Genomic DNA, 23,894 nt, shown 5'->3' on the forward strand with positions numbered 1-23,894 from the left:
CCATCATAATCTCTGTCCCTTAAGCGAGGCATTCCATGGACATAATAACATCTTTACACAGATCTCTCTCCAACAAACCATATCCCCGGTCCAACGAGATTCCCACAAAATTTCTAAACCAGCCTGTTCTTGACCGAGTTAAAAATATAAAGAGGCACAGAAACGGACATATTTGGCACTGCCCGGATGAATCGTGCGATCATATCTGCCGTCGGGTAGACTTGGGGTCGATACTGCAAGGGAGAGACTGTGTCTATGTTTGCATGTCAATATCATTCTGATCAATGCCCCTTGGTATATTTGCAACTTCGCGCCGTGACGCGGTATAGCACGGTAGATACCGTCGGTCTGAATCGCCCAGGAGGAATGACGCAGCCTCCGAATTCCGCATATCCCAATACGACAGTCATCTCTCCAAGTTAAAGCTTTAGAAGCCGAAGACACATAACTTACCAGTGAATGGGAACAGGTGCAAAAAACACTCGAGCCAGCCAAGCGGATAAAAGTGACGAACTCAGATGCACTGCAACGGGCACAATGCACGCTGCATAATCGCTTGTGCTTCAGTTGAAATCTAGTAAGCTGTTGGCAAATCCGGTTCCAGGAAACCTGACGGATAAGGTGACAAATCAAAAATGACCATTATAAATGTCAAAACAGAGACTCGACAAGCGCACTCCCGATTGGTAAGACACCGGATGTGTAGGCGCCTGCTAGAACAAAGCGAGGGTTTGGAGAAAACAGTTTCATGGCATTGAATCTACCTAATTTTTCTCAGCACAATAAACACAGATCAGTCATCGACAGCCTGTCTGCTTGAACTTGAGGATGAATCGGCTGGTGATTGGACAAGATCGTAAATGTGCGGTTGTATATATTCATACCCGCGATGGTTTACTAGCCGAAAAGGTGCACCTTAGGTTTATAGATTAATTTTGATACAGAGACACCAATAGCAATGTCATGCACTTGAGTGTTACTTGAGTATTAAAAGCTATTGGTATTCGGTCGAACTAACGTCTTATCAGAAGCGGATTCATTCTCAATGATGATTATATAGTAAAGCACTTATCTCAAGCTTGATATCTTCAGGAATATAGACTCGGGTCTATGCAGGGCAAATATCGAGATCACCACATTGTGAAGCGGTTGGTAAATTGAACACGACGTAGAAAGATCATTCAAGTCGATGAATTGATATGATGATAGGGTTTACAATAATGGCGTTTCCGAGGAGGACCAACGCAGTTAGAATCTAATCGAAATAGCATGTTTTCGGGGTTATGAACTTAACATCGGATAGTCCCACCGCTTGGGGGATCGCAACGGTCAAGCACTGGCAGTGACTGTGATCACTGATGGAGTTGAAGAAACCCGTTGTGGGCGGGGTGATCACCTGATTTAAAAGCAAACACGTCCAAAGCCGTTGCCAATCTTCAGCAAATATGCGTCATCAACCCAAGCTCAGGGACGTTTCAGGGTCGCATTGCATCTCTGAATTTGACTTCGACCATCTTTGACATCTTCCTCGCAGGAGGCCAAGACGCAGCGCTTGCTTCACTGGTTTTATAGTGGGTGTGGATGAAAGCATAAGTCTGTTTTTCTATCGCTACAATGTTTTCATATTCTCATCTCATCTTTAGAAAATTCACGTCTCCTGATTGATCATCACGATATCCGGCCTTGCATTCAGAACTTTTGAAGATACTCCTGATTACTTGTAGCTCCGTCAAATTTTATAGAAAATATTGAGGTGGGTAACTTACTATCGTGGACCTTTTTGGTTCAACTCTTTTTTGGTAGCAAAATATCTTAAATGATATAGCAGCACCATTAATTCGACTGACAACCTTTGTTAGTGTCAACCCCTAAGGCAAACGTACGATAAGGTATGCATCCTCCTCAGAAATCTTCTTGGATATGCGCAGGACGGATCATACACGAACGTTGAGTGTCTCATCCACGTGCTAGTGCCACGCGTACACCTTGTTCTCTATATATGCTTGTTCGACTTTCAGTTTCTTGCCCAAGCTTCCAGAAGCCCTGTCTTTGCCTTCTCGTCGATTTCATTTGATTATGGTGCTACTCTCTTATATAAAGGCGCTCTGGAATTTCTAGGCAGGTATGGCATCCAAATGCTCTAATCCCATCTTCTTGCCCGCTTTCGGGGGTCAAGGAACGTTGTATCAGGATTTGTTTGGTTACAAGACCGACCTGACCTCGCTCTCGTCCTTCGGAATAACACTGCTTTCTGCCTGCCATGCTGCCTTTCTGTCCGACCTTGCAGCGCTGGAGGTTCAAGAACTTGCTACTGTGGGTATATGCGCATCCGAATTTACGGAAAGGGAATCGCTTTTACGCCCTCGTAATAATCTGTTATTCAACAACCCAGCATTCTGCGGTCCCCATTTATTGCTCAGTCAGACCCTCTTATACCTTTCATTTTCTGAACGTCATGCCGCGGCTTCGAGACCGATCCCATTTTTGGATATTCTAGGGTCTAACTCTCATTATGGCGTTGGAATTCTTGGGTTTTCATCTGGTATTATTGCTGCTTGCGTGGTTGCGTCGTCCTCGAACATTCTTCAATTCATAACCCACGCTGTCGACGCCTATCGTTTTGCATTTTGGATAGGAGTTCGATCCCAGCTTTACCGCTCAAGCCTTGTCGAAATAAGCGACGTTGCTCCGCATCCTTGGGCAATCGTATTAATGGGAACTAGCCGGGAGTGTCTACTAAGGTCTATCGAACATTTTAATAAGGTATTTCATTCACAGGCAACAACAAAATTACTTGACGTTGAGCAGAAACTGTTCAAAGGATAGTGATATGGATCGCATTTTCTTAACAGCTGTACTGGACGATGGTCGTTATACTGTTTCAGGGCACCCTCGAGATCTCAATCTGTTTGTCCAAACGTTACCCAATGGCGTCGCTTCTCATGTTACCGCAATCAACACCCTTTATCATTGCCCTTCACTTCTCCGAGGCGTTCGTGATGCCGTTCTCCATGACGTTATGTCGAAGCAGATTAAATTTCCTACCTTCTTGGATTTGCTGGCGCCTATACGCTCTTCATTTTCTGGGGAACGTTTGTCCAACACCACGCCTGGATCTTTGGTCGAAACGGTAACTGATTTGATTTTAATGAAGCCTGTTCTTTGGGACGCAGTTCTTCATCAAACTGTGTCAGCTTTGCCGCCGGATAATCGTGTCGTTCTAATCGATATAGAACTGGGGCCAAGTCTTGTCCGAGGCTTTCAACTCACAGCTTGCCGTAATGGCATCCAGGACTTCCATACGGTATATCCGAAAGAAGAAGCTATGCCGACATGCGAACATAAGCAAGACCTAGTAGCTATAATTGGTATGGCTGTTAATATGCCGGGTGCCCCGTCAACAAGAGAACTTTGGGAAATTATAAAGGATGGCCACAACACTGTGGAAAAGGTTAGTGATCATCTTATCTTTATTCTATTATGTATCCTGATAGATCTGTCTAATTACGCATACGCGCATAAGATTCCTCCAAATAGATTCTTATTTGAAGAAGGAGGCCGTACAATGCGGGCGAGAACGGGTAACTTCATCCATGATGTCGATCACTTCGATAATAGGTTTGTGACTTGAGATTTATTGCACGATTCATTGTAATTTTTTTTTGCTGGCGCAAGGTTTTTCAATATCAGTCCACGAGAGGCAAAAAGTATGGATCCACAACAAAGAATTTTGCTACACGCTGCATATGAAGCACTGGAAAATGCTGGCTATGTTCCATATGGTAGTCCAACTTTTAATCCAGCTACGATCGGTTGTTACGTTGGCGCTGCTACGCATGATTATGCCTTAAATTTAAGAAATAACATCGATGTTTACTACGCTACTGGTAAGTTCGATCAATGTTGTACTTCTTCAATTCATCTAACCAGTTATAAGGAACCTTGAACGCTTTCATCAGTGGACGCGTATCATATTGTCTTGGATTGAGCGGCCCCTCCATTGTTTTCGACACAGCATGTTCTTCTTCCTTTGTTGCGATCCACCAGGCGTGTCGTGCTCTCATGAATAGGGACTGTCATGTTGCTCTAGCTGGTGGTGTCAATGTCATCTCCAGCCCTGACGTATGTTCTCCGAGTAACCTAATACTGATCATGCGTTAACCTTGAACCTGATATTTATTTTGGTTATAGATGTTCATCGGTCTGGACCGAGGTCATTTTCTCAATTCGTCCGGGCAATGTAAGCCTTTTGATGCATCTGCAGACGGGTACTCTCGTGGAGAGGGATGCGGGATATTTGTCCTCAAACGCCTTACTGATGCGGTCCGCGAAAACGATCAAATCTTGGGAGTGATTAGGGGTGTCGAAGTCAACCAAAGTGGCAAAGGTTCATCCATTACCCATCCGCATTCTCCAACACAAGAGGAACTCCTCAAAAGACTTCTCATGAAATCGGATGTCGACTTTAATTCCGTCAACGTCGTTGAAGTTCATGGGACTGGCACTCAGGCAGGAGATACGGCTGAGATGGAAAGTATTCGGCGTCTTTTGCTAGCCGATAATCGCGCGCCCGACAATCCCCTTTATATCACCTCAATCAAATCCAACATTGGCCATCTGGAGGCAGCGTCGGGATGTGCCAGTTTAGCGAAGATTTTGCTGATGCTCAGACATGAGATGATACCGCGACAAATTCCCTTATCAGCTTTGAACCCCCAAATCACACGTCTATTTTCCGATAAATGTATTCTCCCTACCCGAAACGTTCCTTGGATGCCGCCCAAACGCAAAACGCCGCGGATGGCAATTGTCAATAATTTCGGGGCAGCTGGATCAAACACGGCTCTTTTACTCCAGGAATATGTCCCCCAAGAGTCAACAAGACCTGACGCAAGGGTATCCTCATACGTCTTTGGAATATCGGCAAAGGACGAGGATGCATTGGAGGCATTGCGCTCAAAATATCTATCGTGGTTACAGCGCCCAAGTACCCACGATATTTCGATTTTGGACATCGCATATACGTCAACGGCGCGAAGGCAACTTTTCTCGTATCGCCTGGCCACCTCTGCGGGCAGTATTGAACAACTTGTACAGAAGTTGGAAAAGGAATTGATCGTGCATGTGCCTTGTAACGAAGTCGGTCCTGAGGTCGTCTTCGTGTTTTCCGGTCAAGGTCACAAATCTAACGAGATGGCGCGTTCCTTATATAAAACATCAGCAGTTTTTAGACGCCATATCGATGAGTGCAATTCAGTTCTAATATCAAACGGATTTGCCCCAATCGTTCCCGTAATAGTTGGAAGTGGTGACGATCAGCATTTGGTGCCGGCGGTACAAAGAGAGGAAGTGATCCCAACAGCAACATTTGCATTGCAATATGCCCTTTCGAAACTTTGGATTACGTGGGGCATCATGCCCGTCGCGGCCGTGGGCCATAGGTCCGTATTCCGACATAATATCAATAGACTTGAGACTAAGGTGGCTAAACGTAGTCTGGGAGAGTATGCCGCTCTCGTAACGGCTGGCGTTTTGCGACTTGAAGATGCTATTATAATCGTTGCTACGAGGGCGCGTCTGGTGCTAGAACGATGCCCGCCGATGGCGACTGGAATGGTTGCCATTTCACTTGAACCTACCAAGCTACAGCACATTCTAGACTCAAGCCAAAGCTTCGCAAACACATCGATTGCGTGCTATAACTCACCTGGAGACTGCGTAGTCTCTGGTCCTCTCCACGAACTTGAGGGCCTTATATCATATTTACAAAAAGAAGGTTCTGGAAGGTTTACTCGACTAGATGTTCCCTATGGTCATCATTCTCCTTTGATGTCGCATCTGACAGGTGATCTTGTCGAACTTGCAGGGAAGGCTATGATTTTTCCGCCACGCATTCCTTTCCTTTCCACTGTTCTAGGGCGTGTAATCATTCCAGGAGACCGGACATTCCTTTCTCAGGACTATTTTGCTCGTCAATGCGTCGAACCTGTCAAATTTACGGAGGCGATTGGGTCTTACTTATCCAACTACTCAGGGAAGCGCATTTGGCTAGAAATCAGCCCGCATCCCATTATCTTGCCCATGCTGAGATCCTTTCCAGTCTTATCCGATTCTCCACTTTTAGCTTCGCTGCGCGCATGCGAAGATTCTTGGACATCCTTATCTAAAAGCCTTACCTCCTTTTACTGTCTTGGGGGGGAAACCGTACGTTGGCGAAGCGTTTTCGGCGAGATAGGACCTGCTAAATGCATTGGCCTACCTTCTTACCCATTCAATAAGACTAGTTTCTGGGTTCCATACGTCGGCGGAATAGACCAGGATGGAAAAACGGCGCGAGGCGCACATTCCTCATTGATCAAAGAGTGTGTTCAGTTCCCAGGCGGTGGCAACAATAAAGAGGCTATTTTTCGAACTCCAATTAGTCAATTCAAACACTTCATCAAAAGTCATCTTGTGGGGGGAGTTCCTCTTTGTCCGGCATCAGTCTATCTTAAGATGATATCTGGAGCAATCAACCTAACTGCCGGCTACGCACTTCAGCATGTGGAAGACACTGAAACTGTTATGTGTCAGCTCAGCTTCCCAAATCCTCTCATTTCGAACGACACATATTCCGACGAGGCTTCGATAGCGATTACTATAGACCTCTCAAACAAGTCCTTGTCTCTGGGGTCACGGGCAGCACTGGTAGAACCGCCTGTTACTCACGCGTCTGGAAAATATTACACTCAACCAATTATGGAAATAACTCGCCAGTTTGCTCAGATTTTTCCTTCGATTGTCGAGCGTGTACACACGATCGTAAGACTTGCCCGCCACCGAGGTTTGGAAACTTTTTCAGCTCGAACAATATATCGAGTTATATTCCCACGTGTGGTGGAATATTCACCAAATTTTCATACCATTCAGTCCCTTACAATGTTAGATGGTGGCATGGAGGCAGCTGGATCGATGGCCTTACCGTCCGCTGAATACAATGCAGTTACCTCTCATATCGTCTTTCTGGATACTTTGATTCACGCGGCTGGCTTTCTATGCAATCTTCGATCTGGACAAAACGATGCCTATGTCTGTGTTGGTATTGGTTCTCTGGAAGTTCTCTCTAATGCTATTCGAGAAGGAGTACCTTATACGGTCTACTGCAGAATCACGCCCTTCGAAACTGAAGAACTGGACGTGATGATAGGAGAGACCTGTATAATATCAGCTCCTCACTCTACTTTCCTGATCGCCCATTGCAAAGCCATCAAATTCCAACGCGTACGTATCAGCAGTTTAAAACGCAATCTCGGAAGCAAGCAGCGTGTTTCTGCTCTACCTTTAGACCATCATGGGTGCCCTTCCTTTTCTTCTGGCATCGTGGAGGTCGTTATAAACATGGTGTCTAAAGCATGTGACGTCCTGCCAGGAGATATATCTGTTAGCGCCGACCTCAAAAGCCTTGGTGTCGACTCTTTAATGAGAATAGAGCTATCCTATAGTCTTTCGACAATGTTTCCAGGATATGGATTTAGACCTCAGGAGCTTTCATTATGCAAGACAGTTGCTGACGTTGTTGAATCAGTGATATCAGCGCTTACGACCAAGGTTAACTTGGACGGCCTTGGGGAGAGGTCTTCAAACGTCTCGTCAAGTGGTCCTTCAACACCACGATCTATTGTGAGCTCAGATATTACGGGTCCCTCGGTGAAAAAGATCATAGCTCGTGCATTAGAAATCCATGAAGACAATATAAAGGATTACACCAAACTTTCCAGCTTAGGACTCGACTCTCTTACTTCCATTGAAATTGCCAATTCTCTCCGTCAGGAATGGAAAGTAAATGTTCCTGCAAATTTGTTCAACTCCTGTGACACGATTTTGGATATCAAAACCCAGATTCCAGAACTTCAGCAATCAGTACCTTCAACATTAGTATGTCGATTTCCGCTCACCATTGAACGCCGTAATAACGATAGCTTGACATCACAGACATATTTTTCATTGTTGCAAACAGGGAACCCGGAGCATGTACCCTTAGTCTTAGTGCACGATGGAACTGGCTTGACAGGGCCTTATACTCGACTTTCGAATTTAGGTCGTCCAGTATGGACGATTTCCAACCCATCCGGGCTGTCATCTCATATTTGGAGCTCTTTAGAGGAGATGGCTGAGTCATATTCACGAACTGTGCTTCATAAAATACACGGTCCTGTAATCCTAGGAGGTATGTGACGGAGTTACAGCTATTTGATGTTAGATGACCTATCTGCAGGATGGTCATTTGGTGGAGTGGTTGCTTTCGAGATGGCGAGACAGATTCGAGAAAAATCTTTAGATGTTCTCGGTCTAGTCCTCATAGACTCCCCTTCACCTCTCGTCAGCGCGCAGCTCTCATCAGGCCTCATCGACAAAATAGTGAAACACTTGGAACCCAATGCGCAAGATTTTTGCAAATCGCAGCTGATGACAAATTCAGAATTACTGAGAAAATACTCGCCATGGGATTTCACGCATAAGTATCCGTTGGTTTTCCTGATGTCAGAACAACCATACCCCACGTTTGACGATTTCGACATTCCAGCATGGCTGTCCGACCGTAGCAGTAAATCATCCGCAACCTTTGGATGGGAAATATTGTCCGAAGGACCCATTGAGACTTTCAGTATCCCTGGACATCACTTTCAAGCGTTTGATCCGCAAAACGTCAGCATATCATCTTTCCTTTCTTCCCAGAGCCGCTGATAAACTCTTCTGGCACAGGTAAAGGCAGTATCGGAGTGCATTTCCAGAGCATGCGAAAACCTTGTGAAAAAATCGTTTTCGGTCATTAAACATGAGTAAAAGTACGTCAAAGTCATAAGTTATGAGTAAAGCAATGGTCAAGATCAAATATACTACTGCAAATCGTGGGTCATTTCGTAAATCATCATCCAAATTTCTTAATCCACCCATATGGGTTCAAAATTGAACAGAGGTCTTGGTTTATATTTCTTGCCTTTCTTCCGCCTTTTTTCGTCCTCGAATTCGGCCTCCATTCTTATCTTGACACTTCTATGGACCTTGAAACCATGTTTTTGTTTCGGGATGAATCGCGGGCGTGCCATATTAGATCTGGACGTCGTCTTTAGCAAATAACAAGGAGACATAAGAGCATGAACCGACGAACCCGAAATATGTCACCCATTGGTTGTCGCCTCTTTGATATCGTAGCGTTAATGGTATAATCTCCAGTGCCCACCAAGCTTTCTTAATCTTTAGTTGATCGTATGCGGGCGATAGGATATCATGAAGTTCCTCTTCCTCCTCCGATCCCAGGAATGGCTTGCGAGGCTGCTTTAGGAGTGCCGTAATCTCGGCATGAGACAACTTGTTACCCAGCAAAGAGGAGGCAGGAGGACGTATAGGAAGATCACTTTTTGGACGGCTTTTAATGGTGTGCTGTTGGCCAATGGGCAGGGGAGGAGGTCTGGGAACGATGTACGGATAGAGTGTGGATGGATCCAAACCAATATCATACAGGGCGGCGGAATTGAACATGATCCCAGTGTTGGCTTTGAAGCACTCGCGGACCATCCATCGCAATGGAATTCTAGCCAAAGAATGTCGTGTCCTGTTGCTGACAGAACCGCCACCGACGTCTAGAGAAATTTGCCTGAGATTCCGAGTTGCGTTAAAACATTAAATATAGCTGGTATACTTACCACAGTGACAACCCTACATGGATGAGAAAAATTGATGCTTAAGTACAACTGACCACCCGGCTGGATAAAAGAGTATAATGAAAACTCACCGCGAACCAGACTTCCTCCACATCTGTTGTCTTCTCATGCTTCTCTGAGTATATTCTCTCCAAGGTAGTAAGTACACGATCATCCTCGTCCTCTTTCTTCACACTCGTCTTCAGCAATGTGATCTTCTCGCTTAAGATACCGCTTTTAGATAGCGCTGGATCGTCGACACTGTCTTGTTTATCTGGCGGTGTAGTTTTAATGACGGGCGGGGGTCGTAGAGGCTCGGAATCTACGCCGGAGCTGAAAGTTGCAGTGTCAGACTCGAGACTCGCCTTCACCTTTGTCGTAGTCGTCGTCGTCGCAGTGGTATTTGACGTCGTAGAGTTCCTGCAGTGTGCATTATTTTGCACTTTGCTGGACGGTGTACGGTTCCATAGGTTGGCCTTGAATTTTGCCCGCCGCTCGTCTAGCGACACAGCATGCCGGAAGGTGCGAACAATTGTATTGGATGTCGTGAATGGCAATCGCTTGGGGATAAGACCAACAGAATCTACTGTATCCCTATTTGCAAAAGAAGAGGTTCAAACTCCTATTAGGCCATTCATTTGTATCAAAATACCATAGAGAAACCGACTTACCAGACCCCAATAAACTCGATGGACACATCAACAGAGAAAGCCTTTTTGAATTCTGTGGATTGTTGCCAGCCTTCATCGTCCGCTCTGGTATACATCTTGTATGCGAATGGTACTTGTTGGAAATTTCCAGAGGGCAACAAACCAACTTTGTGGAGCATGCCTGCGAGACTGGAGGGATTGGATACATCAGGTTAAAGCAATTGATAAAGCAAGGAATCTCACCTTCGAGCTGTGTATGCCCCACGAGAAAATCCTGATTTACAATGTCAGAACGTACCACATCATGCAATGGCAAATGTAATTCAGTACCGAATATACAGATTTTGTCTCCTGCCACATCTGGTGTGCAAATTAGTATCTCTCAAGCACTCTGTTTAAATAAATTCATACAGTTTTCCATGAGAAATTCATAACCGCCTATAAATGTGCTTGGATCAGCAAGTGGCTTTGAAAACCCAAACCTGGAATCATGATGCACGTACTCATGACATGTGAATCTAAGTTCAATGCCAAAGCTCCGTCGAGGGCCTTTTGAAAGTGAGAAAAATTTAGGGATTTCAACAATGAACGACTTTACCTTCCTCAGCTGGGACAAGATTGGTGATGCTATGTAAGGAGCAGTGTTATATGTCCCAATTCCTGTCTAAATTTCGTCCGCTCAGCGCTAGAAATGTTTAGAACGCAAAGGAAGACTGTGCTCACTTGATAATACACCAATTGTTTCGTTTTATCATCCTTCTTTAGCAGAGAGACAAGTTTCACTATGTTCGAATTATCGTTGTCGAATTGATCACCAGTCCCATCGAAGCAAAGAATCAGAGTGCGGCTCGAGTGTTCCGGGGGGATCACATCCGGAATACGCTGGGGGCCTATCGTTCCTTCTCGTCGTACTGGTACGCGTTTCTCTTCGTGCAGTTGTGTGGGACTTGATCCTCTCGGTGGATGGGGGGATAGGTGGCTGTTATCATCCTCAAGAAACTGCCTGTAATCCGTCGGCGATGTCTCTGCCACTACCACAGTATCTGTAAGCGAAACACCCGTGGGCTCTTGTATGTGTTGATCCTGGGGCATGTTGGTTATGCTGGTATTAAGGAGGGTATATATTCCTGGGGGATTAAAAGAGGACCGCCGTCCCAGTTTCCAACTGTTTTTAAGCGCTGTGCGTGCCTCGGAATAGCATTATTATAGCATCTGACACGGAAATAATGGAGCCTGGGCGGAGGCGGGTGGGGTGCCAACTTACACTAACCCTTCTTGTCCAGCTACAGACCGATATGTCAGGGAATTGTAGCCTTTTGAGGGAGTGCCGATTACAAGTAAGAGGGCCCATTGGTTTCAGCCTGTCAAAATCTGATGCCAGGTGATCCCAAGTCTCCGAGAGGACTGATACCGAAGTGCAACGTCTTGGCACCGATGTGCATTTGTTGGAACAAAAGGAGCAAAATACGCTGATGCGCTCAGATGCGCTGTGTATAGATCCTGCCGTGTCGTGTATAGATGATGCCGGCTGGGCGCAGTGTTACTGTACGTTCAGGTTCATGGTTCTACTATAGTTGGGGACACGCGAAGACATCAACTTTTTTCTGCTACCATGTATTATAGATAGAAACGTGCAGAATGAGAATGCGAATCAGAATATGCAATTAGTTTTTTGTTTGCATAAAAACTTCCCTCGGAAATCTGGTTCTAAGTTTAGATAGGCCCAAAAATTTCGCCAAATCCAAAACAATTCGCTAAAATCTCGGAAATATCATTTTTGGATAGTTCTCAAAGAGCTACATCTGATTCTAAATTTTCAAAAACTTTTATCGAGCCGTTTCCTCAAAAAAAATTCGACAAAATGCCACCTAAAGGAAGGCCAGCAAAGAAGAAAAGAAATATATCAGGTCTACGGAATCAAGGATCCAGTGAATCAAAGCCTACAGATAGCAATCCTCCAAGTACATCATCTACATCACAGTCTTATCAATGGGATCGGACAACCATCAACAAAAAGAAACCCCTATACGAGCTCAAAGAGGAAGCTAGTAGTGAGAAGGGCCTGTCTGACTCGGAATCTGAATCCGATCTCGAATTGGATGATGAAAATGATGGAATTGATACAGACTGGAAGGGGTTCATGAATGCCGAGTTCAAAAAGCGATTGGCCAAGCAATATTGGGACATCAAAGAAAAGGAGGATGATATGGAGTGGCTACCATACAAACTTCGTGTTATGGTTCAAGGAAAACAAGCGGTGAAAAAAGGTGTGTGGAAAGGTTACAATCGCTATAACATATTAATTTAACAATGGTCAATATTCAATAGGTCGACCGAAGGTTTACCAAAAGGGGCCTGATATTATGAGCAAGCCTGCTCGTACTCAGAGAGACCATAAAGAATTAATACGGAATCAGTCAAATCTTGATCAATATCTCAATATGCCAATTCACTCACCTGGTCCCAGCACGCCAATTGTACCCCAAATGCGAAAGGCATCCGAGCGCAGTACTTCATCTCATGAAACAATCGAGCCTGATTTAAGGTCCAACTCGTCAATTGAGATTTTGGAAACATCTGGGTTGCCGTTGCAAGAAGATACACCTGTACCGGAGTCCGAAATCTATGAAGAAACAGTCGATGACGAAAACAACAACAGTATATTTGATCAACAAATAGAAACAGAAATATCTAATCCGATTTCAGATCCAGAATCAGACTCAGAAAACTACAATCCGCCGCCAGATTCTGATGATCAAATAGAGGATTGGGAAGAGGAACTGGCCGAGACTATTCAACCTGTCGAGATTAGGGATTGGAAGGTTCTTCGAGCCCAGATTCAGGAGGACATCAAGAAGGGTACAGACTCAAAACGTCTTTCATTATCTCAAATCAACAAACTCCTCATTATTTGCAACTTTGCCACACTTCGAATCAAAGGCTATCGTCGTATTGAAGCAAGCGAAATGCTGGCATTACAATGGCACTCTGGAGATGGTGTTTGGTTTGCTAGGAAAGTACGGAAGCTTGCGCACCACTACCAATTATTTGAACAGCTTCCTATTGAGCGGCGGGGTGGATACGGAAATGCACGCACATTGCTAAAGGATGAGATTGTCAAAAAAAGGATACTGGATTATCTTCACTCGATAAAGACCGGAGAAGTAACACCAAAGAAGCTGCAGGTTGCCGTCAATACCCAAATCCTTCCCGAGCTTGATATCAAACCAAAAAAACCTATCAGCATTCGAACAATTCGTCGATGGTTAATCAAACTTGGTTGGCGTCACACCCAGATTAAGAAAGGGGTATATATGGATGGTCACGAGCGTCCGGATGTTGTCGATTATAGGCAAAACGTTTTCCTTCCACTAATGGCTCAATATGAAAAACGAATGGCAAAATATGAACCTAGTTCTGATGGTTCAGGCTTGATACGAGTGCCACCTACACTTCTCCCCAGAGAAAAGGAAATCATTCCTAATTTTCACAACGAGAGCACTTTCCATGGAAATGATATGGCAAACAGTGCATGGCTTTGTTCGGGAGAGCAGCCACTGCGAAAAAAAGGACGTGGCCGCTTGATTCATGTCTCTGCTTTTATCAATCCCGAGACTGGGCGCCTAATTCTTTTTGATTTGGATGGTAATGTTGTACGTGATTCTACTAAAATTATTTATCCTGGCACAGGCGGCGATGCATGGTGGGACTGCAATCAACTGCTAATGCAGATGAAAGATGCTGTTGACGTTTTTGAAGCTGCACATCCAGGCAAACAGGCGCTTTTCATTTTTGATCAATCTTCTGCACATGCATCCCTACCCGATGACGCACTCAAAGCGTTTGAAATGAACAAGACAAACGGTGGTAAACAACGTGTTCAGCGGGACACAATTATTCCTGACACCAATCCTGTGGTCAATCTTCGTGGAAAATTACAAAAAATGACATTATCTAATGGGCAACCAAAAGGGCTTCAGCAAGTATTGGAGGAGCGGGGATTTGAAGTTGCTAATCTACGTGCCAAATGCTCTCCAGTGTGTTCAATTGATAGCACAAATTGCTGCATGGCACGGCTTCTCAGTCAACAGGATGACTTCAAAAATCAACCTTCACGGCTAGAGACATTTATCAAGGAGCGGGGGCACGAGTGCATCTTCCTTCCTAAATTTCATTGTGAACTTAATCCTATTGAAATGGTGTGTACCAAATTTTTATATCATTCAAAGTTTTGTATTGACTCTTCTAGTACTGGGGGTGGTGCAAATATCGTTACCGTGAAATAGAAAAGAAAAACTTCCAGGAGGCAAAAGATGCTGTGAAAACCTATTTGGCATCTTGTCCAACTGATGTTATTCGACGGTTCATCAACAGATCATGGAGATTTATGAGTGCGTACCGCCTGGGACTGACCGGACAGGCAGCCATATGGGCTGTGAAAAAGCAGAAACAACATCGCCAGGTATCCCAGCGGGCAATGATGTCAATTGACGCGGTTCTCAACACGTGAATGCTCTTATCGATGATTAGATAACTCCAATACATAGCCATAAATGTCAAAAATTTGGGCCAAAAATTTCGCCATTTTTTCCGCTCGTGGGAACTTCACGAAAACACCATTTTTGAACTCCTTTCAATGGTCTGAGTTCAAATCTGTCATCAGTTTTCTCCAGAAAATTCGCGTTCAGAAGATATAAAAATTGATGTCTTCGCGTGTCCCCAACCGTACTCAAAAAGATCCATATTCGAAGGTCTGTCACTGTGGCGCGTCGAAGATACTAGCAAATCAAGAATAAGTACAATGACGTCTAGATTGGCACAGTAAGAATTCTTATTTGTTTCCAACCCACCAATGGCGATGCGAGACTCTCCAGCGTTCCCTCGGCTTAACCTAAGCACGGGGTACATCCGGTATCCACGGCAGTATTCCCTTGTGTTCCAAGCTTAGTGGGTGTTCGTAAGCCTCCAAAGCATACCTGTAAGAAAGGGCTATGCTGTGTATAGATTAGTACGGTTGGGATTAGCGCTCAATGTGAGTCATGGTGTCGCCTGTATTGCAAATACAGCTATGTAGCCAACTTTGATTAAGTGGTATGTAGTTCGTACCTTGAGCGTACGTAGTCTTTAAATCCAGAAATACAAAGAAAGAATTTGGAGGTTTTAAAGTCCTACATACTCACGACTCTTTAGAAAGAATTAAACGTATCATCATGCATACTGACTGCAACTGAAAACACGGAACAAATAAATGTACAGTAAAGCATCGGTACCGGAATACTTAAAATGTAAATGGAAGGAGAACTTAGAGCATCAGTCAACCCAGGTAATGTAGCTCTCATTGAGATCTGCCTTGGGGATATACGGGCTCCCATCTGGATATTTGGCATCCAACCGAATTTTGACGCTTCGGTGAACGCGTACCCCTTTCTTCTTTTGCTTAGGAACATGGCGGCCTCGTCCCAAATTCCAGTAGAACCAAGACGTCCAAGATCCGTCATCGCTCTCCTGCGTACGATGCCTGAGAGGGAGAAGCTCCAAGATCCACCATCCCCAGGCTAGACTGAGCTGATCGTAGATAGGTGCTAAGGCATCCTTGAGCTCAGCCTCTTCTTCCGTTTCAGCCATAACATCGGACGCGACGTAGTCGTCATCGTTCGCCGCTACCTCTGGCTCCTTTGGTGTGGGTTTAATGTACGCTGTCGGACCAGTTGTCCCAGCGGATAATGGGGGAGGTCGGGGGCGGACAACGGGATACAGCATGTCAGGGTCCAAGTTGATTCCCTTCAGACCATCCGTATGGAACATGATTCCACTGTTTGTCTTGAAGCATTCTCGAATCATCCATCTGATAGGAATGCGAGCCAAGTTGGGCTTGACGCCTGTCGCAACAGACCCTCCGCCAATATCTAGCAAAGAAAATCATCACTTAGCCTTTTAGGCCTCTTACAAGAGCTATAAATCATACCGCAATGACATCCCGCAAACCAAACCTGATGTTTTTTGGTTAGATTTTTCCAATGCGGACGAGGAGAAAGAGCGCATGCTATAGCCACTCACTTCGTCGATGTCCGTTTCCGCATTCTTATCCTTAGCGTATTGATTCTCCAACGACTTCAGCGAGTTCTTCCCATTCCCGTCCTTTTTTTTCTTATGCGCACCACCTTCATGTTCCTTTTTCGCCTTCTTGTCGGTGATACTGAGGGTTGCCTCAGTTTTGTTTGGCTTGTTCCAGTGGTTTGCTTTGAACTTTGCCCTACGCTCATCCAGTGACACTGCATGTCTGAACGTCTTTACAACCGTATTGGAGGTTGTGAAGGGCAGGCGTCTGGGAATCAGACCAACCGAGCTGACAGTATCCCTTAAGAAGACGTAAACATAATTATGAAGGATCCAGGGGTTATAGGACACTCACCACACGCCCAAGAATTCGATATCAACATCGATGGAGAACGTCTTCTTGAAAGCGTTCGACTGTTTCCATCCGACGTCGTCCGCTTGAGTGTACATCTTGTACGCAAATGGCACCTGTTGGTGGTTACATGTTGGAAGGAGGCCGACCTTGTGGATCATGCCGGCCAGGCTGTAAAGATAGAGAGTAATAATTAGCTTCTGCCAGATACGTAGTTGATGCAGTGTGTTCTAAACGCACCATCGAGCTGTGTAAGCGCCACGGGAGAATCCTATAAATAGTGTATGTTAGTCGTTATATCGATAACTGGGACGCCACCACGACTTCTATATCCTCCATCCCCTCTCCACTGCCACCTTGTACTCACCAAAGATACAAATTCTGTCCCCAGCGCGGTCTTTTGCGAAATGAATTAGTACCTTGTGACATGTGGTGTGGGGATGCGAGAAGTAACGTACAATTTTGCATCAGAAACTCGTAACCGCCTGTTTATAGTATAGTGCAAAATTAGATCGATTCGATTCTGGAGATAGCGAAGGAGTGGTAGGATATAATCGAGAACGTACCCATGATATGGGCATCAAGGTTCCACGCAATCATCATGTCCAAAGTCTGAAGTAGAACGGAAGACAATGAGCTCTAATATTGACAAACGTTTTTGCACAATGTTCATACCTGACTAATCTTCGACATGAAAGGGGTGGCGATCTGTGGGGTAGTATACGTCCCAATTCCGGCCTGGAGGGAGTGTTACAGCTGTATTTTTCTTGAATCCTGAGGGTATTTACAACAGACATACCTGATAGTAGACAAGCTGTTTCTCTGGATCATCTTTCTTCAGCATCGCGAAGAATTCGACAATATTTGAGTTCTAGAGATGGAAAAGCATAACATGAGGAACTACCCCTTTCGCTGATTTATTCCTCAACTTCAACTTACATCGGCGTCGAATCTAAGATAATAAAATATGTCAATGATTTATTTAGCTCCTCCATAAAATCATAGAAACTCACTGGTCTCCTGTCCCATCGAAGCACAGAACCAAGGTTCGAAAGGGATGCACAGGAGGGATTGTATCAGTATAGGGTACATACGCCGGCCCTGCTTCAAGGGGGACCTTGGGAGCCTGCTGAAAACCAGAAGAGGAGGGTGTCTGGACAAAGGTCCCATTCGATGTATACGTCGTCTGACTTGAGAACGTCTCTGTGCGCGTATGCGACTCCGACTGGCTGCTCTCTGTTCTGATCATGGGGGATGCCATGCTCTTCAGCTACTTTGTGGGCGGTTGATCGATGCTTCAAGGGCACCAACAAGTGAGGGGATAATATGATAACAGACCGAACCTTCCTCGTTGACCGTTTATGTATAAACGCGCTATAGATATGTCAGTCGCTGTTCTTCTGACCCGAATTGCTTATGAACCTATTGGCAGCTGGAATGTTCAGTGTCATTTTTAAACAACAGCTTTGACAGGGCTGGCAGAGGATGATCGTTCGCGGCCCTTTTCGGGTCCAGGGTCCTCCGGTCGTTCAAATCACTTCAGTCCTTTCGATCAGTGGTGGCATAGTCGGCGACTTAGTCGGAATAGTCGCATGACTATGCGGCTTAGTCGGATTTCCGACTAGACTAGACTAAGTTCCCAAATATAGGTCGATATGAAGTCATAGTCGGGACTTTCCCACGTTCAAATGTGCACTTCGTCACAGATTCATAGTCTGCATACATTTTGTCTTTGGTACAGTAGCAGAGGAATAAATACCTTTGAGTGCACATAAATTGTAAATATACTATCAATGTTATCCTCAACACCATAATCAACATATTCATTTCACCATGTGCATCAAGATCAAATAGGTCATACAATTCTAATTCTTCATGCAAGCTTCCAACTTCACTTTGCTTTGCATGTGGGATCCAAATAGCATCCTGTAAAAAATTAAACCAGCTCATAGTTAGCCTACTTTTAGGTGTTCCCAGGTCTTCCGGAATATTTTCTGGGTCTCCTCATTGATTAGGCAAGAGGTTAGTTGAGTAAGATGAATAAGATTGGACTGTGACTGGCCTGATTGAGTTTGCACCTCCGTAGTTAAATACAGTCCGGATTTCAGATCGATGTTTGGGCTGATATAAAGAAGAAGTAAAAATGTTGGAGGTTGTTTGGGGTGGGACATCACCTCGCCGTGGATGTGATTCGCCGTCGGGCCGCTTACTTGATCCACAATCAAACTCCGACACGTCTCAAGATGGCGCACAAACTGCTGTAGTACTTATCACACGCAAAATGTAAGTAAAATAGATTTGAATCGTCTGGCATACACTGTAGGGATTGTTTTTGGAGTGTACACAATTATTAAAATTGTCAACGCAGACTTGCCGTGCCTCTGTCTAGTTGAAACCCAGATTGATCAAAGTTTTATTTTACACGTGATACTTAGTCTGGAAAAATTTCCATTTTTGGTGATAGTCGACGACTTAGTCGGACTTAGTCGACTTAGTCGGGTCCCGACTATCGACTAAAGTCGCCGACTATGCCACCACTGCTTTCGATGTCTTCCAAAATGGCTGGCTGGAAGATAAGACAATGGTAGAACCACGCTAGTCTTCACTGTATCTTGAAACAGAGCTTAGACGTCCATCTTCTTCAACTGTACGAACCTGTCGTATAAGCTTTGGATTCGGAGAGTAGACAGCGGAAGCACCGGCATTCGAAGACCAACTGTGACTTGTCGGTGTATGTCTGTATCCAGAGATCCTGGGATGCTTCTGTAATGATATGAATACGTTAATTAAAACGAAAATGGGGTCGGACATACATGCCTCCGTGTACAAGAGATAAATATAAGTAAAACCGATTTTGGTTTGCCGAAAAACTCCCAGGGAAGTCTCTTTACAGTCTTCAGTCTTGTATTGAGAAATTTACAACCAGTGATCCTTTGCGACTATATTTCAACCCCAAAGCTATTATGTTGAGGCAGGATAGCAGATAAATGGATTTGCCAGAAGGAAGGGGTCCAAGTTCGGGCACCAGGCAGCAGCTATATCGTTGGTAAAACTATTAGTAGCACGCCGCAACAACTTTCATGTGAAGTTGTGACTGATGCATATGAATGCCAAGAAGGAACAGGAACTCAATAGAAGAAACAGATAAAACGCATAGATGTTGACTAGACAAGTCATGGTTGCAGAGAATAAGTCGGACAGGAAAAGTCAGGTTTGTCCACATGCAAAGTCTTGCCAAGCTTAACCAAACAATAATTTGGTGCAAATATTTTAAAGATTATGTGCCAAAGTCTCACATTTAAATAAGAATTACCGAGATAAAGTCAACTACATATCTACAAAAATGCAATCTTGCTTGCATTCACAATTCACCACAAAGTACTTCAAGCTGCGTCTAGTTGATAGTGGAGGTAATCACCTGGCACTCTCTGCAAATAAAATCGACAACTTGGGACCAAAAAATCACTATATCGAAATCTTCTCCTGCAAATACAGTGAGTCAGAAAGAACAGACTGCATTTTTAATTTGAAGGAAAAGTGATGGCCAATTCGCTACTGTTTAACTTCAAGATACCCTTCCTGATTAACATTTCGAGATGTTGATTATCCTCCAACATAGTGAGAATCTCCTGCACATCATGGGTCACTGTCTCTCCATGGAAATGCTGGTGTGAAGAGGTCATCAGCCTAATCTCGACGGAACGGAGACTATAGCGTCGAGCGAGCAACCATATAATATCCGTCAACGGCTTCCAATCCATCTTTCCCAGCAGGAGCACCGCATCGATGCTCAATGGCAACGTAAGGACGATAACTACACTTCTGAGCTGAATGAGGGGCAGTGATGGCTTTTCGAGGAGACGGGTGATCCATGGTATGGGCGAGTAGAGCACGTAGGATGCGTTTAGTATCGTCGAGCCGTACCGGGACACCACCCGGGCAAAATCGATGCTTGCGGATATTTCGATGGTTTGCAGGCTGGTGAGCGAAGAAAGGTCCCAGATCTGCTCGTTGCTTGGAGATGATGTCCTATGCAGTTCATTGTAGGCATTTGCATGAAAAACAGTACGAACTTCGGGTGGTCCAAATGTGTTAGGTTAGAAGTTGTGAAAGGAAGACAGGTTTAAGCTACAAGCATACCTTGAGAGTTAACATTCATGTATAAGCTCTTTACTGAATCGGCTGGCTTTGAGTTCAGAAGGAGCTGAATGAGCGGGGCATCATACAGATGTGTTAGGTGTATATGCAGAGCCTTCAAAGAGATTGTAGATGGGGTCTTTGGGGATATAAACCAGAAGATTAATGGTCCTAAATCTGCGCCAACCCCTTTAGACAGCTCAAGTGTGAGCAGGTTGGATAGTCCCTGGGCGGGAGGAGAAGGCAAGGCCAACGGTGAATGTAAACCCAACATTGCTGCCTGAACCCTGAGAAGCCTCAGAGTCTTAAGCGACGTGCAATAATCAAGAAGGTGCAGCGGAAATTGTCGCATGTCCTGGATCGTGAGGGTTTCTAGCGTTGGAAGACGGAGGATATGAGCAAACGATTTCTGAAATTCCCCGTGGAATATGATCCACGAGGCCATAATGTGATGACATCCACTCAACGATATCTCGGTAAGCTTCGGGAAAAGAGATATAGTATGCCCCAGGACCTTTTCACTTCGGATCCGAATCGATGTGTCGAAAATATATGTTTCAATGTTGAGTGACCGGACGTAAGATGAAATGTGCGGCTTGTTTTGCAACAGTTTGGCCATCTGCTCTGCCGAGTAGGCCTCTGGGTATGCACGTAGCCCCCCGTGGTTGGTTATGGTGACTTTCCGGTAGAGATACTTTTCAACCAGCTCAGAGAATTGCTTGTTGACCCCTGCGCAAGATCGAAGACTCGCAGGACGATCGTCGTATAAGAACGAGAAGATGGAATCCCATAGTTCAGGTGGGAGCGTTTGAGGCTGCATTCGATGTAGAAAATGAGTCGGATGAGCCAGACGAAGAAAAACGTAATGTAGCACGAAGATTGTAGCTGAGAGTAAATCGCAATGACGCGGAAGCCAGTGTGACACGGGGAAACATGTGGGTGGAGTACGAAAATAACTCCCAAGCTTCGCCTCATGTTATCAGAGAAACCTCATAAACTTTTAAGTACGATTTACACTTTTTAACGAGCCCGTAAGTCAACCGAATTCTAGCCCTTGCTAATTATATATTACTCAAAAAATCTGGTGGGTATGCTACTACACAAATAAATACTATATCCAGGTTATACCGACAAGACATTTTAACGCCATACCTTGACAACTTAATCCCTGCACGTAAGCTCTCCTCCAACCATTTCAATCGTCGCGCCCAAACACCATCCTAACTCGGTGCCTCTAATTTGTTTGCCAATATCGACAGGCCGCTTGTCTGCAAACTCGTACCCGAGCTGAAGCAGCGCGTGCATGAACGTCAAATCCAAGCACCACTCTGGGCGGCCCTCAAGCTCCTCCATTAGCTCCTTGTCTTTGCCCCAGGGCAGCGAGCGCCATTTCGTCGGGCCAAGGCACACGTCACGAGCGGTCGATGCGATGGTAGATACAGTTAGTGGAGTGCCGGATGGGATGAGAGGAGAAAGGCGGTCATAGAAGTAGGAGAGGAGGAGGACTTTGCCGTGAGGGAAAGAGTCAAGCAACGATGGCTGATATACGCCGTTAAATGAACATGGTTTCATTTCGCAGATCCTATGTGATACGTTGTCAGGAATTCTTTTAAAAAACAATAGGAAAAGAATGAAAGAACTTACGAGTCTTTGGCAAGAACAAGTTGTACGATCCGGTCGCAGGCTTCAAAGGAACCGATTTCCTCGCCATCCATGGTAACGTTCTTCGTTACCTGGGTCACTTCATCTGTCACTTCCACCACACGCCTCGTTCCACGGCCCAGACACGGGTTGCCAATGATTTTCTCCTTCTTCTCCTTTTCCGACGGCGTTCTGATCGACGCCATAAAGTTAACAAGACTGTGCACATGCATCCTTGCACGCATGAGACCATAGCCGAGGTAGGAATGCTGGTACAGAGTGTGCGTCCTGCCACCAAATTTGAGTTCGTATTTATGCTCGCCCTCTTCAAGACGCTTGTCCGGCGACGTAAAAACAGGCTCGAATACGATCTGCGTCGACGCACCGCCGAGGTCGAGCACCGCGTGCGTTGTCATGTCCTTCGGAGCATCCGCCTTAATCGTCCCGAGCAGGTAGTTTGCAGTGATCCATGCGTACACGCCCTCATCTTTGCCATCCATGATAACCACACCATCCTTCGCGGCCAACTGAAACGGGTATTGGGCACGCAGTCGCTTCTCAATGGCATGTAGGATATCCGCGCTCTTCGATCCAGGAAGCAGACGAAGACCTGCCGTCGCTTTCACCGCTACAGGGGTGCACTTGCGCAACGAGAGTGGGACGACTCTCAGCGCCTCGTCGAGCAGCACATCGAGGCTGCGAGCGGCCTCCTCCGGGTCATCTTTGTAGCTCGACAGCCCAGGTTGAGTCATCTTGAACGTCTCGTACTCGTATTCAGGAGATGGCCCGCAGTTGTTGAATTTGTAGACGTGGATGCGCGAGCCTGTGGACCCGGCGTCGATCATGAGAGCGTACTGCACGATGGGGTCGTTTGGCGAGTGCGGCGATGTGCAATGTGTCGTCCGCGCAGGGTCATGGTCTGTCTCGAAGCTCGTTGGGTGCACGAGTTCGGTCGGTTTGGGCTTTTCAATGATCTTTGGTGGCACTGCGATTGGCTCCGGGTCTGCTTTCACATCGTCCTCGTATGGATACGTGGATGAATCTAATCCCATGAATAAGTGAAGGCTCTAGCGAACTACGAAACTTCGCACCTGTCGGCGTCGTTTTTGACTTCCAGGGTAGATTCTTCGTCTCCCGAGGCCCAAACAGGTATACTATGCCTATGAGCACAGCTGCAGCGATGGCAAATTTCTTCCATGCAAATCTCTTGGGTGACCCCGTCCTCGAGGGGCCATGCCCACCCTCCAAGCGCTCGTAGTTACTGCTCCTAGGCGAAAGCATGTTTATATATCTTGAACGAACCTTCTGTGTAAAGACCGTATTTGTTGGTGTCTGGAGACCGCTGGAATGCGCAGGTGATGACGTTGATGTTTCTGA

General features: G+C 45.5%; 5 protein-coding genes across 5 annotated transcripts; 1 reads left to right on the top strand and 4 right to left on the bottom strand.

Annotated features, from left to right (window-relative positions):
* Positions 1 to 2,124: 2,124 nt before the first annotated feature.
* On the top strand, positions 2,125 to 8,724 carry JR316_0007435 (Type I Iterative PKS; the record flags this gene model as incomplete). The annotated part of the gene is made up of 7 exons (XM_047893176.1): positions 2,125 to 2,763; positions 2,822 to 3,451; positions 3,524 to 3,618; positions 3,676 to 3,887; positions 3,938 to 4,122; positions 4,192 to 8,206; positions 8,255 to 8,724. The coding sequence occupies 7 exons, from the start codon at positions 2,125 to 2,127 to the stop codon at positions 8,722 to 8,724; spliced, it is 6,246 nt and encodes a 2,081-aa protein (XP_047748458.1).
* Positions 8,725 to 8,921: 197 nt separating this feature from the next.
* JR316_0007436 (uncharacterized protein) lies at positions 8,922 to 11,422 on the bottom strand (the record flags this gene model as incomplete). The annotated part of the gene is made up of 11 exons (XM_047893177.1): positions 8,922 to 9,093; positions 9,149 to 9,620; positions 9,737 to 9,743; positions 9,773 to 10,274; positions 10,352 to 10,519; positions 10,574 to 10,604; positions 10,661 to 10,690; positions 10,742 to 10,768; positions 10,834 to 10,879; positions 10,914 to 10,994; positions 11,054 to 11,422. The coding sequence occupies 11 exons, from the start codon at positions 11,420 to 11,422 to the stop codon at positions 8,922 to 8,924; spliced, it is 1,905 nt and encodes a 634-aa protein (XP_047748459.1).
* Positions 11,423 to 15,640: 4,218 nt separating this feature from the next.
* JR316_0007437 (uncharacterized protein) lies at positions 15,641 to 18,000 on the bottom strand (the record flags this gene model as incomplete). Its single annotated transcript, XM_047893178.1, has 12 exons — positions 15,641 to 16,236; positions 16,296 to 16,320; positions 16,388 to 16,688; positions 16,743 to 16,910; positions 16,980 to 17,010; positions 17,107 to 17,136; positions 17,198 to 17,224; positions 17,306 to 17,351; positions 17,415 to 17,477; positions 17,539 to 17,610; positions 17,679 to 17,691; positions 17,753 to 18,000. 12 exons carry the CDS (start codon positions 17,998 to 18,000, stop codon positions 15,641 to 15,643), a joined length of 1,620 nt encoding a protein of 539 aa, XP_047748460.1.
* A 2,260-nt stretch (positions 18,001 to 20,260) lies between these two features.
* Positions 20,261 to 21,696, bottom strand: JR316_0007438 (uncharacterized protein; the record flags this gene model as incomplete). Its single annotated transcript, XM_047893179.1, has 2 exons — positions 20,261 to 20,811; positions 20,880 to 21,696. The coding sequence occupies 2 exons, from the start codon at positions 21,694 to 21,696 to the stop codon at positions 20,261 to 20,263; spliced, it is 1,368 nt and encodes a 455-aa protein (XP_047748461.1).
* Positions 21,697 to 22,037: 341 nt separating this feature from the next.
* Positions 22,038 to 23,798, bottom strand: JR316_0007439 (putative guanosine-diphosphatase; the record flags this gene model as incomplete). The annotated part of the gene is made up of 3 exons (XM_047893180.1): positions 22,038 to 22,458; positions 22,521 to 23,559; positions 23,609 to 23,798. 3 exons carry the CDS (start codon positions 23,796 to 23,798, stop codon positions 22,038 to 22,040), a joined length of 1,650 nt encoding a protein of 549 aa, XP_047748462.1.
* Between the last annotated feature and the right edge of the window lie 96 nt (positions 23,799 to 23,894).

Source organism: Psilocybe cubensis, chromosome 6, assembly GCF_017499595.1.
Source record: "Psilocybe cubensis strain MGC-MH-2018 chromosome 6, whole genome shotgun sequence".
NCBI lineage: Eukaryota > Fungi > Basidiomycota > Agaricomycetes > Agaricales > Agrocybaceae > Psilocybe > Psilocybe cubensis.